General features: G+C 29.3%; 1 protein-coding gene and 1 long non-coding RNA gene across 2 annotated transcripts; both read right to left on the reverse strand.

Moving 5' to 3' along the window:
- Positions 1-4019: 4019 nt before the first annotated feature.
- Positions 4020-8172, reverse strand: LOC139823507 (uncharacterized). Its single transcript, XM_071796057.1, has 4 exons — positions 7779-8172; positions 5112-7120; positions 4739-4960; positions 4020-4414 (listed from the first exon to the last, which is right to left on the reverse strand). The coding sequence occupies exons 2-4, from the start codon at positions 5575-5577 to the stop codon at positions 4194-4196; spliced, it is 909 nt and encodes a 302-aa protein (XP_071652158.1). The 5' UTR covers positions 5578-7120; positions 7779-8172; the 3' UTR covers positions 4020-4193.
- Positions 8173-8332: 160 nt separating this feature from the next.
- Positions 8333-12453, reverse strand: LOC139823508 (uncharacterized). The gene is made up of 3 exons (XR_011734801.1): positions 11987-12453; positions 11033-11155; positions 8333-8484 (listed from the first exon to the last, which is right to left on the reverse strand). It is a non-coding gene; the product is annotated as an uncharacterized lncRNA (long non-coding RNA).
- Between the last annotated feature and the right edge of the window lie 230 nt (positions 12454-12683).

The raw sequence follows: 12683 nt of genomic DNA on the forward strand, positions 1-12683 counted from the left end.
ACATAATATTTACGACGCGCAAAAATTTTACTTTCGACCTCCGAAAACACGTTTACTTCGATAAGAATCACAACATGGCACATAACTTCACTAAACTCCGTTTGTCACGTGGGCACCATAACCCGCGTTTATAGTATTAATGACGAGTTCACACAACATACAGATTTCGAGATAATTGCAATGACAACTTCGCCCCGGTCTCCCCTACTGTCATGCGCATGCGTCGAGATTCTTTCTCTCTCTCTCTCTCTCTCTCTCTCTCTCTCTATATATATATATATATATATATATATATATATATATATATATATATATAATTTATATATTTGTCAAATGGTCGGTACCGGGACATCTCCTACTACCTAATGGCATTTTCCGAGACATTTGGTGGATTCCAGGTCTGACCTGGAAACATAATATGTCTAATGATATTTTCCAGGACAGTCTTGGAAAAAATGTATACATATACGAATTATGTACAAAAGATTGTCCTGGAAACTAACGTTAGGACATAATTTATTATAAATGTCAGTTTTTACTTATTTATGTATATTCAGCGTGTTTAATATACATTTTAACGTTTGAGAACGTGGTAAGAGAATGTGAGTTTACGGTATTCTACACACGTCAACCCGATTCCGCAGACGTTGACCCGCAAGTGAATAATTTCACATTATTTATGAAAAATTTTTATGTCCTGGAAACTAACGTTAGGCCATAATTTATTACATGTTAGTTTTTGCTTATTTACGTATCTTCAGCGCGTTTAATATACATTTTAACGTCTGAGAACGTGGTAAAAGAATGTGAGTTTACGGTATTCCACACACGGTATTCCAACCCGCAAGTGAATTTTGCATTTACAAAAATGTGCTTGTACCCCGAAATTTGAGGTTATGTCATAGAACTGTACATATCAATTTTTGATAACTTCCGTACATTCAAGGGGTTTAAAGTACTTCTTAACATTTGAAAAAGCGTATGGAAACATAAGTTTAAGTTATTTCGCAAGCATTATCCCGCAAATCAATAATTTTACATGATTTATGAAAAATTTTTATGTCCTGGAAACTAACGTTAGGCCATAATTTATTACATGTCAGTTTTTGCTTATTTACGTATATTCAGCGCGTTTAATATGCATTTTAACGTTTGAGAACGTGGTAAGAGAATGTGAATTTACGGTATTCCACACACGTCAACCCGATTCCGCAGACGTTAACCCGCAAGTGAATAATTTCACATTATTTATGAAAAATTTTTATGTCCTGGAAACTAACGTTAGGCCATAATTTATTACATGTCAGTTTTTGCTTATTTACGTATATTCAGCGCGTTTAATATGCATTTTAACCTTTGAGAACGTGGTAAGAGAATGTGAGTTTACGGTATTCCACACACGTCAACCCGATTCCGCAGACGTTAACCCGCAAGTTAAGAATATTTCACATTATTTATGAAAAATTTTATGTCCTGGAAACTAACGTTAGGCCATAATTTATTACATGTCAGTTGTTGCTTATTTACGTATATTCAGCGCGTTTAATATACATTTTAACGTTTGAGAACGTGGTAAGAGAATGTGAGTTTACAGTATTCCACACACGTCAACCAGCAAGTGAATAATTTCACATTTATAAAAATGTGCTTGTACCCCGAAAATTGAGGTTATGTCATAGAACTGTACATATAATTTTTGATAACTTCCGTACATTCAACTGGTTTAAAGTTTTTCTTAACATTTGAAAACGCGATATGGAAACATAAGTTTACGTTATTTCACACGCATCGTCCCTTAAATTAATAATTTTACATGATTTGCGAAAAAATTGTTCGTGTCCTGGAAACTAACATCAAGCCGTAAAGTGATATATAGCAGTTTTTGCTTATTTATGTACATTCAATAATGAATTCAACATACTTCTTAACATTTGCAAACGGGATAAGACGTACAGTATGAGTTTTCGGTATTCCACAAACATTAACTCGCAATTTGTAACGTATAATTTTACATTATTTATGAAAATTTGTTTATGGCCTGGAAATTAACGTTAGGCTAATGATATGGCAACTTCCTTACTTTCTAACAACTTAACAAGTTTAATAAACTCATAAACACTTAAAAATACCGTCAAGCTGTGTTATCGTAACTTACAGCACAAAATCATGTAGTGCATGTCGTTGGAAAAAATGATTAGAAGAGGAACGTAATTTCTATGTATGAAGTCTAAGGCCGGTATTCATAGTCTTCAAGATCGTCTTAAGTAATGTCTTAAGACGCTAATACGGCTCTGTGATTGGTTCATGACATCTTAAGATTGAACTTAAGACAGTCTTAAATAACTATGAATACCGGCCTAAATGTCATTCAACAAAATTATAAACGGTTATCAGTATATTTATCCATACATCACAAAATTGATTAGCAGTTACTTGGAAAAGACTTAGAATAAATGATACCAGAAACGCGTTGTTTAGTTAAATGATTAAATTCTTGTTTAAAATTATTTGTTTTGTGTCCTGGAAGCTACCGTTGGGCTATAAAATGTACATATTTGCTTATTTACGTATATTTAACGGGTTTAATATAATTTTTTACATTGGAAAACATGGTAAGGAATGTGCGAGTTTAAGTCATTCTTAATATAACTTTAATCTAACTTTTTACTTTGCTTATAATTAACATCAGTCATCAAAGCCCATCTACAATATGCGGAGTAAGAAGTAAGAGTAGGCATAAGCGAAATAAATTATTTTTATTTCTTACTCTTACTTTAGTCGTACATTTTGTAAGTGTACTTAAAGGCTGAAGTTGTAGTAAGAATAAAAGTAATTTATTTCGCTTACGCCTTTATTTTAGCTCTCTTAAGGGAGGTTACACCTCAGAGGCCCAAAAAATGCCTCAATTTCAGGAATTTTTTTTTTATATAAAATAAATACATATGGAAAAAACTTTTCGGGGCTTTAATTCGTACATAAATAGAGATTAATTAAAAAATTTTTCAGAAGAAAATAATTAAAAATGGCGGCTCCAGCTCTCAGTCCACGAAGCCACACACGGCGTGGTTCTATGTGCGCGGGGCATTCCACAGCCTTGCCAGTTGATCTGAAACCAAAAAACCAAAAAAATTCTTAAAATAGATTAAATTTGGGGGGCCTTATGATTTTCCGATTTTTAAAAAACCCCCTTATAACAAAATGGTGGCCGTTTGAAAAAAAAACCTCTTTTTTCCCTGTTTTTCTTTTGCTTCAACGTTCGAAAAAAATTATTTGCAATCAATTTTTTGAAAAAAACGCTTCCTGAAGGCCCCCTAAATTAAATTTCCTTTCTTTTGCGCCGTCATTCATTGAAATCGGTTCATCCGTTAAAGCTGTAGAGCGCCCCGCGCGCCGAAAAATGCTGTTTCGAGAAAAACGCGTTTAAAGTTTTACGTAGTAAAAAATCGTATTTAATGTTTGTTTTTGACAACTTACATCTAATCAGCCATTCCAGCACCATATAGAGTCCCTTCTTCTTCCTCAAAGAAATTGTTCTGCTGTATTTGCATGTTGATTTTTTCTATCCTGGCCTTTTTTACGAACTCCGACATGTTTTTATCCGCTGCCGCGATGCGCTTTTCGTCAGTCTTCACGGCGAAAATACTTAAAATACTTTCGATATGAAAATATCCTTTTGCCCACGTATTCTTAACAACTTAAGGATGAAAATTAAGCAAAAAAAAAAAATTCGATTTTTTCATCGTTATGAAGTGTAACCTCCCCTTAACTTCTCACTTCTTACATCTACTCTTACTTCTTACTTTGCTTATTGTAAATGAGCCTTTATACATAAATGTACATTTGTTTTAACATCACATTTGTAATTGTTAAAGTAATACTTTATAAAAATAATACCATTTTAATTGCTATGAGCTTTTCGTACTTTTAAAATAAATATAAATTTCTCTTATTAAAATAAAAATTCTTTGCATTAACTTATTAATATACGTAAAATTAAATATATTTACTGTAAACCTTATGATTCGCATCTGTCTTTAATTACAGGTTTTTAAAAGTACTCTTATAAAATAAAAAGTTTTGTTTAAATTTGTACATTCACATGAGATCGACAAGTAAAAACAAATTTCAATGGATGATACAAATAAATGTGAATGACCTATATTTATTTATTCATGTATGTTCATATGTTCTTCCTATTTCTTTGTCTGGGCCTTTTTTTTGCAAATTAGAGTATACAACCAAGTATTGACTGCTGCTGAACCACGATCTTTCAAAATAGTTTTGCGTATTTTGGACGTTATTTCGTTCAAAGATGGTAAAATATGTGTATTAATATTTTCTTCAAACAATGAAAAGGCAATTTTCTTTTCTTCTACAGTCCAACGTGGTCTTACTATTTTTTTACGAGGTTGAGCTGAAAATATGAATTGCATTCAAAATGTATTATTTTAATACCACACGTCATTGAAGAGTAATCTTAAAATTATAATGTTTGGAAAATAAAGGATTAAATTAATACATTTATTTGTCAAAACTAGACAGGAGTTAATAAAATGTCACTCCTTCCGTAGTTACTGCGCTTTAAAAAAATTAACATTATTAAAATTAACATTATTTTATAATTTTTTATATTTTTATAAAAACTTGTATTTTTCTGTTTTTTTTTTACTAGAAGTATAAAAGCAATTTGTTTTCTAAATATCGTAAATATTAGATAATGTAAATAATGCTAACTTACTAAATTGCGTCTTTTTTTTATGTTTGTTTGATTTGGATAAAACGTCTCCTGAATATTTTCTTTTTTTTGCTTTTTTTTGTTTCAATATATTTTCGTTAGAAGTATCTGCGAATGGCAAAGAGATGTCATCCTCTGAGTCTTCATTTTCAAGTATCTCATTTTCGCTCTCTTCTTTGCTTATTTGTGTTATCTCATTTTTATTTGAATCAGTGGAGATACAACCTGCAAAAAATAAATGACAATAATTACATACCTACTTATATATATTCTTAAAATCGGACTATATTTAATTGTTAATAAAATACAAGTACAAAATACATTGCTAAATATTGTAATTATTTAAGAAAATATATTTATTCTGTTAATACATTACCCATTTCTTCAATTTCACTTGTTAGATTAGTTGTAGAAGTATCGGTAATATCTGTTATATTTTCTCTTGTTACAGAACTATTTGTAGTATTATGTGCAGATACATTTCCAGCTTTTTCTAAAATTTTGGACATGTCTAAAATATCAACTTTTGCAACAGGTTGTCTGTAAATCTGTTTGTGAATATCTTGGTGATGACCCATAAAATTAGCAACATGAGACACTTCAGTTTCAGTTAAATTAAGTGATAGGCATTTTGTGGCTATATGTTTACGTAAAATGGTGCCACGTAAAGTGCTGACATTTTCCGCTCCGCATGTAGCAGAATATTCACGCATTAACTTGCATGCTCTAACATATTTGAATCTTGTTTTGCTGCTACTTGGAATACCAAATAGGTAAGGATTTTTAAAAGATACTCCTGCTATTTTTCGATATTTCAAAATTGTTTCTATCGACTCTACCATTTGTGGGTTTAATAAAACAGGTACGGTCCGATTTAATTTTCCACGAACCGTAAAGCGCACATATTTTTAGCTATTTCTTTTTCTGGTGCTGGTAATTTTTATAATCTCCATCTGCATCTGTCACTTTCGTTGAATTCTTATAATCATTTATCAAAGTTCTTTCTATTTCCCCTGCTCGCCGCCGATTAAAAACTTGTATAGTAATTAATGTTGTTTCCAAGAGTGATCTCCAAGCATTAAGCAAAAATTGATTTTGTAATATTTTCATGTTAGATGTTCTCTGCTCTTCTAAATACTTGTTAAATTTTACTATATCTGATGCTAGCGGAAGTTCAACCTTTTTTTGTCTATTTCTTTTAGATAGCATTTCTCCAACAGTTTTGTTTACAACATCGCCGTAATCTTCATGCAATATTTTTTGAAAATTTTCAACCAGTTTTTGCTTTTTATCGTCATGCTGCTTAATACATTCATTAATTAAAATTTTACACATTTTTTTCAGCATTGTTCCTATAGTTAAAGCATTAAATGGCACATCATACATATCTGTTTCTTCATTATATTTGGCAATGACATTTACTGCTTTTACAGCAATATCATAATACTTTGGATCAAATAATATTTGTAGTTCTTGTATTTGTGGTTCAATTTGTTTTAATGCTTGTAAATATCGACCAAGAAGTCGTAACTGTGCTCGTATATAGTCATCTTGATGGTCTAATCTGTGTTTATGACAAAGATGATTGCCGAACAAAATTATAAGTAAATCATATCTTATTAGATTACGAATATTGTCCTTTCTTATTATCGGAATTATTCTTGTTCTTAATTTGGTACAAGCTCGGTTATGGACTGATTTTGAAACACTTCGTGCAAGTTGCAGTATGTGTCGAGATGTATCTTTCTTTTTGCTGCAGAAACAAAATGATGTCTAAGATTGGTCCTTGCATAGTGTCCTCCACATTTAGGGCACGGTAAAAAATTAGATCCATTCTGCTTTGCTCTATTGTTAGGCCTTCTTGTAACAATCATAAAGCCATTATTTATATCTGAATGGTGTATTAAACTTATAATTTCCTTTTTTTCTGCAATGACCTATCATTGTTCTTCTTTCGTAAGAACCTTTGGGCAGTAACAAAAACTTTGCTACTTCTTCTTCATTGCTATGTTTTAATTCTAAATGGCGAGCAATTTTGGTTTGCATTTTGTTACAATACATACAAAAATTAGACTTTTTGTCTCCTTTTGGCCCTCGAGACATTTCTACAAATAAATCATCATCCTTGCAATAATTGATTCTCTGCCTTGTAACAAAATCACCTTTTAATGATCTTTTCGATTGAGTTTTGGATAATTCATACGTTGATTCATTTAAACAGTTTGATGCAGATTTATTTAGCGAGGAAGAATTATTTTCTGATTTATCAAACTGTTCATCATTTTCATTAATATCATTCGATTCTTCACTCTGAATAGACGGCCACAAAATCGGAATCATCGTCATCTTCCATATCATTATCATTAGTCTCATTTTCGTCGCAACCTAAATAGAGAAATAGTATTATATTGTGTTCTTGTGTGAACAGCGACACAATCCATATATGATATTCTCAGGATTCATGTGTCACTCTTTTCACAAGGATATAATATGAATATATACATATATGTATATACATATATGTAAATACATAATATGGAGACATACATCGGATATAATACGCAATTATCAGAATAGAAAAATAAATTTTTATATTAGTTTCTATATTAAATATATAAATATATAAAGTGATTGGAAATATAATCTAAATATTTTATTTTATTACTACAATATCATAGAATTCAAAACGTATATTTTAATGTTCTATTTACTCAGAATTATTCTACATAATAATATTAATATTATGTAATGTTTCATAAAAATAAAATGCATTCTTATATTTATACAAGTATATGTTCGCGGAAATCAATTTTTAAATAATTAGGGTAAATTTGGGTGAGATAGGCTTAGAGAAGAGATGGCGTATTCATGTTCATTTGATACTAGATGGCGAGCTAGATTGAGAAAACATGGATGAGCCATCTCTCCTCTATGTCCATCTCACTTAAGATTACCCTAATATATACAAGCATTAATATACTCTCTTTTTTTTATTCCAAAAATGTCTGTTATAAATTTTTACAACAAAATTTATTATTCTTACGTGTTATAACTGAAATATCATTTGTGACAGATACGACAGATGGTTTTGTTGATGTTGTTGCTAATGTACTTGAAAAAATAGACTCTTCCTTAATCGGCGAATTTGTTGAATCTATAATAGAAGAGTCAAGACTTCTTTCTAAAACAGATGTATCCGGCAAGTCATTGTTTAATAAATTCAAATTATCTTTTAAAATAGTCATGTTAATTTTGCATATTTCATTTTTAATTATTTTGGGGGTTTTTTTTGTCTTTGTTCGGTTTCATTAATTTGAGCAGTATATATTTTATTCTTGTTTATGTCAGTATCGATCTTAGAATTTAATAATGGATCTGATTGTAACGTTTTAGCTTCTAGAACACAATTCTGAATATTATTGTGACCTGACATATCAGTTGATGTGTCACTTTTTTCTGTAATAAAAATATGTTTATTATTAAACACAATTCAAATTTCTTGCTATTTTGCATTATTTACAGAAACATACTAAAATGTATTTATTTAATTACTATAATATCCTTCTTATACTTTCTTACCTAGAACAGCTAAACAGAATTCAGTATGACATTAGCATTATTATTAGTATAATACTTTACAGGTGTGGCCACACTATTTTCCAAACATGAGTCCATATCATTGTTTATATTCAATATTCTTTCTGAAGAAGAATTTTGATGTGGCATATCAGGTGTAATGTTACATTTTTCTGTAATATAAATATGATATTTTGTTAAACATAATTAATTATTTCTTATTATTTTGCAACGTTTACACAGAAGCATTACTAGTAACATTAATTTACTTTATTACTATAATATTTTTCTTCATATACTTACTTACAATTAGTCTAATCTAGATAAGAATGTAATATGAAATAATAGTCCAGGCGATGGGGAGTTTTAGACGGAATTAAGTCGGAAAATGTTAAAAATTGATAAAGCTGTAGATTTTTGTGACCCTGAAAACATACTAAATTTGCAACCTCAACATTTTTCCACCGGCGCCGTCATCTTAAAATAATGACCTCAAAACCGGTTTTTTACAAATATCTCGTTTCCACTGAAATTTAGAGCAAAAGTATCTGATACAAAGTTGCAAAGCACAAAATTTCCTACAACTTTTGTTGCAAACACTCTGTTCTCAGATGAATAGTTCACAAGTTATAGCAGAGAAAAGCAGAGAGCTTATTTACAATTTGTAAAAATGCTGGATTTTCCCTGGATTTGAGAGATTATTATCATTATTATATTATTATTATATCATTATATATGTAAATACGTATAATATATCATTAGTATATTATATTATGTATACATATATACACACACATAGTATTTTTGGTCCATTTTAAATTAGTGCCATTTGTAGTAAATATTTTACAAAGGAACGAGCCTAAAAGCAATTAAAAACTGAGTGTTTAAGCTTTTAAATGCTTTTTAAACGTCGCTCTGCGATTATTTTTTACAAAAGATACGTAATTAAATGACGTAAATTTACCTAAGACCTAAAGTACTACGTATATATATGTGTGTGTATGTATGTATGTATATATGTATACATAATAATAATATAATAACAATAATAATTAATCTCTCAAATCCAGGGAAAATCCAGTATTTTTACAAATTGCAAAGAAGCTCTCCACTTTCCTCTACTATAACTCGTAAACTATTTATCTGAGAAAAAAGTGTTTGCAACAAAAGTTGTAGGAAATTTTGTCCTTTGCAACTTTGTGATGATACTTTTGCTCTAAATTTCAGTGGAAACGAGATATTCGCAAAAAACTAGTTTTTGAGGTCATTATTTTAAGATGGCGGCGCCGGCGGAAAAATGTCAAGATTGCAAATTTAGTATGTTTTTAGGGTCACAAAAATTTACAGCCTTATCAACTTTTAACATTTCCCGACTTAATTCCATGTAGATCCTTTTTTTTCTCCCGTTGCCTAGACTATAATGTTTTTTAACCTACTGGTTAAAAAAACGTTAATGTTATACTGCATTCCTATCTGGATTAGATTTTTTAGTGTAATTCTTGTAGTGTAATTCTTTACAGATTAATGTAATTCTTTACAAATTCTAATTAGTGTAATTACAGATATATTTCTATCCCATCATCTCAGAATCTAATTTTATATCATGGTTAATATTGTATCATTTCTATTAAGTCAAATTCTAATGAAAATGACATTATTAATTAAATACATCCTGGATTGATACAGTTTATTAGTAAGTCTTATTTTCATTGTTGCTCAACCAAGGAAAATGTATTCATTTGTAATAACTTAATAACTTAATAAATCCTTTTATTCTCAATTTTTTAATTTTAAATAGGATATTCATTATTAAGCTAAAAGTATTTATATTTATTAAATATTTTATATTATAATTCTTGTTGTATACATTTTATAATAATATAAGCATAATTCGTTTTGTAAAAATTAGTAAGACCAAATAATTCTAGAATAAAAAATCAAAACAAATAAAATATATTTACTAATACCATAAAATTTATATTAATGCTCAAGTTAAACAGATTATAAAGTAATTTTTGTCTGAAATACTTATATCATAATGTAGAATATAGGTATCCTTTACAAACAGTACAATATCTTATAATATAAAACCAAAAATGTTAAAAAACATTTTAATGTTATAAAAGATTTAGCCAAATAATATTATTCCCAATAAAAACAATTAAAAACAATATTTTTAAATAAATGTAATTAAAAATTTATGTCCTTTAAATGTATATGCAGTAAATATTAAATATAAAAAGTAATTAAATAATTACTCTAGATGTACTTTATATTTGTATTCAGTTTTTATTATAAAAACATTTTTGCAATTTGCTTTCACAAAATAGATAGGATTCATAATCTTAGAGTAATTTTTTGATATTTTATAATTTTAGCTAATTGTAAGCACTAATTGTAAGTTATACTGCTATTGGACTTTTTGTTATTTTAATACTATTTTTTTTAAATCTATATAAAACAAGTATTAATTTTTTCCACTTAAAAATGTTTGCAAAAATTATTTGTTTTAAAATACTAGAATCCCTCTAATCAGAGTCTAGCCATATGGTAGCAACATTTCTTGGCAAAAGCAAATAAAACAGAAAGAGAAAGAAATGGAAAAGAGATAAAGAAAGAGATAGAAAAAAAGAGAAAGCATGAATTTATATCCTTCTCTCTCGCACAATTTTGTCAGAACTGCAAGTTGGCTAGACTAGAGGAACTTTATAAAATACGTACCTGAGGATGTACATACTGATTTTTTATTTTTCTTAGGTGCAAATTTTACTTCTTTTTTTAATAAAATCTTTGGTGATTCTGCAATTAGTTTTTGTTGTATATCTATCAATACATTCTTATTGTCTGAAAATAATTGAAATTTATGTACTATCTTAATATATAATAGAAATATAATTATAATTATCATAAACCTATAATTATACCTATAAATATATATAAATAAGTGTTAACCCTAGAACACCACACTGCATTTACCTTTTGGGTGTAACCATACGTCTACTAAACGGCAGATAAGGCTACATAGCATGGGGAATCTTAGAGAGAGAACAAAAGTTTATTTCAAATATGAAGAATAAAGCAAAGAACCGTAACAGGATGTTTGTATTAAATTATTTTATTTTTAATAAATAATATTTTTCAATCATAGTAAACTGCGAGCCGACAAATCGTCAGACTTAAAACACAATTTTGGTTGACGTAGTAAATCTCTTCCCACCCCTCTAATAAATCGTTTCGATGATACTAAGCATCTAAATACTGTAAAGAAATTATTGCGAAAAATATTATCTTAGCCAGGATTCAAACCTAGAACTTCCTTTTATTCCATGAAGAGTGTCGTATCAATTCGACTACTGAGGCATGTGTAGTAATATTTATCGCAATAATCTGTTATTAAATTGAAGAACACGTATTATTTCGCCCACGTAAATCAATAATTTTTAAAAGGTTTATATGAATAAATTCTCAAGTTTATTTATTTTATCACTTCAATTCCCTAATCGAATTTCACTATATTGTAGAAACAGCAAGCATTTTTAAAACAAACATGGGTGTGCTACATCCAGTGTGGCGTTCTAAGGTTAAACATTATACTGAAATATTAATGTGTAATCTGACATGTGTTAAATTATTATATGTAATATATGTAAATAATAAAATAAATATCAGGCATACCTGAACTGCAAAGAAGTGTGACAGCACATTTTTTTGCTCTACTTAATTTAATGTAACATCTTTTACTATGTTTATTTTTTATGTTACAAGTTTCAATTAACTTTATAACTTTCTTGTCTTCTTTTTCGTTTTTAACTTCCACTAGAGAAAACATCTTGAACGTATTCCATATATATCAACAAAGGTTAAAAGACGTTAGTATGCACGTGGGAATCGCGTAAAAATTGGGCATTCAATTGTTTAAATTTCCTCGATCTCAAACACTTAGTGTTCCTAAATACATCTAATAATGATTGCGTTCAGCAGACCAAATCGTTCAGTAGCAATCGAACGTGATTGGTTTTACTTTTAGAACCAACCAATCAACACAGAGTGTTGATAAGACGAACTCAACAATTGTGCAACAGTTGTTTGCTGAACGCGCTAAACTTTGATATTAGTGCCGGTATTCATAACCCAATCATAAGCCTAGTTTACATCGATCACTTGATATGCGTATTAAATATTAAATAACTAGTAAATTAGTTTGATTATTGGCTGATCAGTTCAAATATACTATTTGATACGCGTATCAAGAGATCGGTGTAAACTAGGCCATATATTCAAAGGGCCTAAGCAGAATGGCTGTTTTATAACCTTAAAGGTGGAAGCACATAAAATTGCAGGAGCCATGACCAGAATGCAGAAGCCATATGCG

The sequence above is a fragment of the Temnothorax longispinosus genome, unplaced genomic scaffold (genome assembly GCF_030848805.1).
Source record: "Temnothorax longispinosus isolate EJ_2023e unplaced genomic scaffold, Tlon_JGU_v1 HiC_scaffold_127, whole genome shotgun sequence".
NCBI classification, from domain to species: domain Eukaryota; kingdom Metazoa; phylum Arthropoda; class Insecta; order Hymenoptera; family Formicidae; genus Temnothorax; species Temnothorax longispinosus.

Excerpts from the sequence above, each read along its gene's own strand:
- LOC139823507 (XM_071796057.1), bottom strand. The coding sequence starts at position 5,577 with ATGGTAGAGTCGATAGAAACAATTTTGAAATATCGAAAAATAGCAGGA. Across the intron at positions 4,961-5,111 it reads AAGTGAAATTGAAGAAATGG|GTTGTATCTCCACTGATTCA; the intron begins GTAATGTATTAA and ends TATTTTTTGCAG. Across the intron at positions 4,415-4,738 it reads TAAAAAAAAGACGCAATTTA|CTCAACCTCGTAAAAAAATA; the intron begins GTAAGTTAGCAT and ends TCATATTTTCAG.